The sequence below is a fragment of the Pyrus communis genome, chromosome 2 (genome assembly GCF_963583255.1).
Source record: "Pyrus communis chromosome 2, drPyrComm1.1, whole genome shotgun sequence".
Lineage (NCBI taxonomy): Eukaryota > Viridiplantae > Streptophyta > Magnoliopsida > Rosales > Rosaceae > Pyrus > Pyrus communis.
The window spans coordinates 16,399,555-16,402,271 of record NC_084804.1 but is presented as its reverse complement, the minus strand read 5'-3'; the positions used below and the strand labels follow the sequence as shown (position 1 = coordinate 16,402,271).

Here is a 2,717-nt window from a genome sequence, read left to right as displayed (position 1 = left end):
GCTTTACGTGGTTATTGGTTAGGGCGTAGGGTGTTTGTACGGAAACTAATCCTGTATTTTTTGTGTACTTTTTATAATATAATTGTATTATCTTTCTTATAGAGATGAGACATTCACATATTGGTTGGTTCTATCTCTATTAAAAAAGTAGTACTAAAAATATAGTAATTGTAACTTACTCATATTAATCCTACTTGTGCGAAAAGAAAAGGGAAACAATATTTCTCTACGTAATTGAAATTTCATCGCTTGCAAAACAATTCAACATTTCTTAATGGTGGTAAACTAAGAAGTACACACAAGGCCCTTGCCAAATTATTACATTACAATTTTATTGGTAGTATAATATTTGAAAGGAATAAAACATCGTAGAAGATGAAATCTAATCTTGTTTTGACTAGTTTTCCAACTCTCGCCATGATATATGGAGAATATCTTCTCCAATTAGTAGTCACAAGTACACACAAAGCCCTTGCCAAATTTCATCATAGAAGATGAAAAATACCATGCTCACTACGTGTAGTAAGTCATTCACTCTTTTTTGATAAATATCAATTTGACACTTGCAAATGTTTTTTTAAATAATTTAATGAGTCATTTTTAGATACGTGTCAACATCTTAGTTTGTGGTTTACAAGTCAAAAGAAAATTTAAAAAGTCAACTAGCATTCTTTGCATGTTTCACTTCTCCAAAGGTAAAACATTGAAGTGGGTCAAAAATGCAAGCATAAAATGGGCTTATCAATGATTGAAAAATAATGGGCTCATCTGTTATAAGCCCAGTTTAACATTTTGGGTTTAGTTTTGAACCTCGAGATTGTGGTGCCGAATTTGAAACCTCCGAAACCAAAAACTTGAAAATACCACCAATGTCCCACTCTGACTTCCAAAACAAGTAAAATGGATTGGATGGGATTTCTTATCCTTAACGAATACTTCTCTCCCTCTCTACCCCTCTCCCCTACACTATCCACTCTCCCGAACACTCTTCGGAACACCGCCAATGAAACCTCAGTCACTTCTCTAACCACCACCACCAAAACTCCATGGACGCTCTCTTCGTCAACCAGTACTCCATCTCCGGCCTCAGACTCTCCCCAAACCTCACCACCCCCACCTCCTCCTTCTCTCCCCAATCCTTCCACCGCCTTAAACCCACCACCTACACCGCCACCAAGCCCACCACCCTCATAACCGTCTCCGCCATCCAAAACCAACAACAAACCCAATCCATCGAAACCCATAACCCACTTCCGCTCCCGGATGCCAATGAACCGGAAGAAAACGACGAGTCCTACGGAGAGGTAGACAAAATCATCGGAAGTAGAGCGCTGGTGGGCGGCAAGGGGATGTAGTACTTAATTTCCTGGAAAGACGGCCATTCGCCATCGTGGGTCCCGTCGGGTTCCATTGCCAAGGACGTGGTGGCGGAGTACGAGAACCCGTGGTGGACCGCCGCCAAAAATGCTGACGAATCCGCACTGAGTCAGCTCATAGCCGCCGAGAACGACTCGCGCGACGTTGACGCAGTTGATGGGGACGGCCGCACTGCTCTCATATTCGTCTCGGGTCTCGGGTCGGAGCAGTGCGTTCGGGTTCTGGCCGAGGCCGGAGCCGATTTGAACCACCGCGATAACGGCGGGGGACTAACAGCGTTACATATGGCTGCTGGTTATGTCCGTCCTGGTGTCGTCAAATTATTGGTGGAGCTGGGTGCGGATCCCGAAGTGGAGGACGAGAGGGGGCGGAAGCCGTTGGATTTGGCGCGGGAGATACTCAAAACGACGCCGCAGGGGAACCCGATGCACTTCGCGAGGCGGTTGGGGTTAGAGGCCGTGATTAGGGAGCTAGAGAGGGTAATATTCGAGTACGCGGAGGTGCAGGAGTTGCTGGAGAAGCGCGGGAAAGGGGATCGCACGGAGTATTTGGTCAAATGGAAGGACGGCGGAGATAACGAGTGGGTCAACGCAAAGCTGATCGGCGAGGATCTGGTAGCGGACTACGAGGCGGGGCTCGAGTACGCGGTGGCGGAAGGGGTCGTGGGAAAGAGAGTTGGGGATGAAGGGAAGCTGGAGTACTTGGTGAAATGGACGGATATAGATGAGGCCACGTGGGAGCCGGAGGAGAATGTTGATCCTGATTTGATCAAGGAGTTTGTGGAGGCCCAAAATTCAAGTGGGCCGGGTAATGTGGAGGAGGCCCAATTGAGAAAGTAGGATACACTTTTGTTGTATGTCTAATTGAAATGATCATATGGCTTTTGGTGATCAATGTGACCTCAAGGAAAATTCTATAGTGCAAATTTATGTGTTATGTCACTCTTATTACACTTCAACTTATGAGTTCGTTTTTCCGTACTATATTTTGGATATGTGAACCGTTGCATCCATAATATTAGGCGATATTTGATACTTTACGTGTTAATTTTACGAAAAATTGAGTTACTCAATCTCGAGTTAATCCATATCATGTAACAATGGCGATCATAAAAGATGTTAAGGGCCATGGCATAGCATGCTGATTTTGGCACATACATTTTTCTGGTAGGAAGTTCGCCACATGCATTTGATTTCACATTTATTTATTGTTATTTTTATTAAGAACAGAATTTGGATTCTTTGCCCCTTAAAATTAGGGTTAGTTATATGTAAATAAGATGTTTGTAATTCAGTTAGGTGTAAGTCTATCAAGATGTAGTCTCTTTCATTGATGTAACC

General features: G+C 43.8%; 1 protein-coding gene across 1 annotated transcript; it reads left to right on the top strand.

The window, feature by feature from the left end:
• Positions 1-909: 909 nt before the first annotated feature.
• Positions 910-2,411, top strand: LOC137725922 (signal recognition particle 43 kDa protein, chloroplastic-like). The gene has a single exon (XM_068464762.1). The coding sequence runs from the start codon at positions 1,662-1,664 to the stop codon at positions 2,214-2,216; it is 555 nt and encodes a 184-aa protein (XP_068320863.1). The 5' UTR covers positions 910-1,661; the 3' UTR covers positions 2,217-2,411.
• Positions 2,412-2,717: the final 306 nt, after the last annotated feature.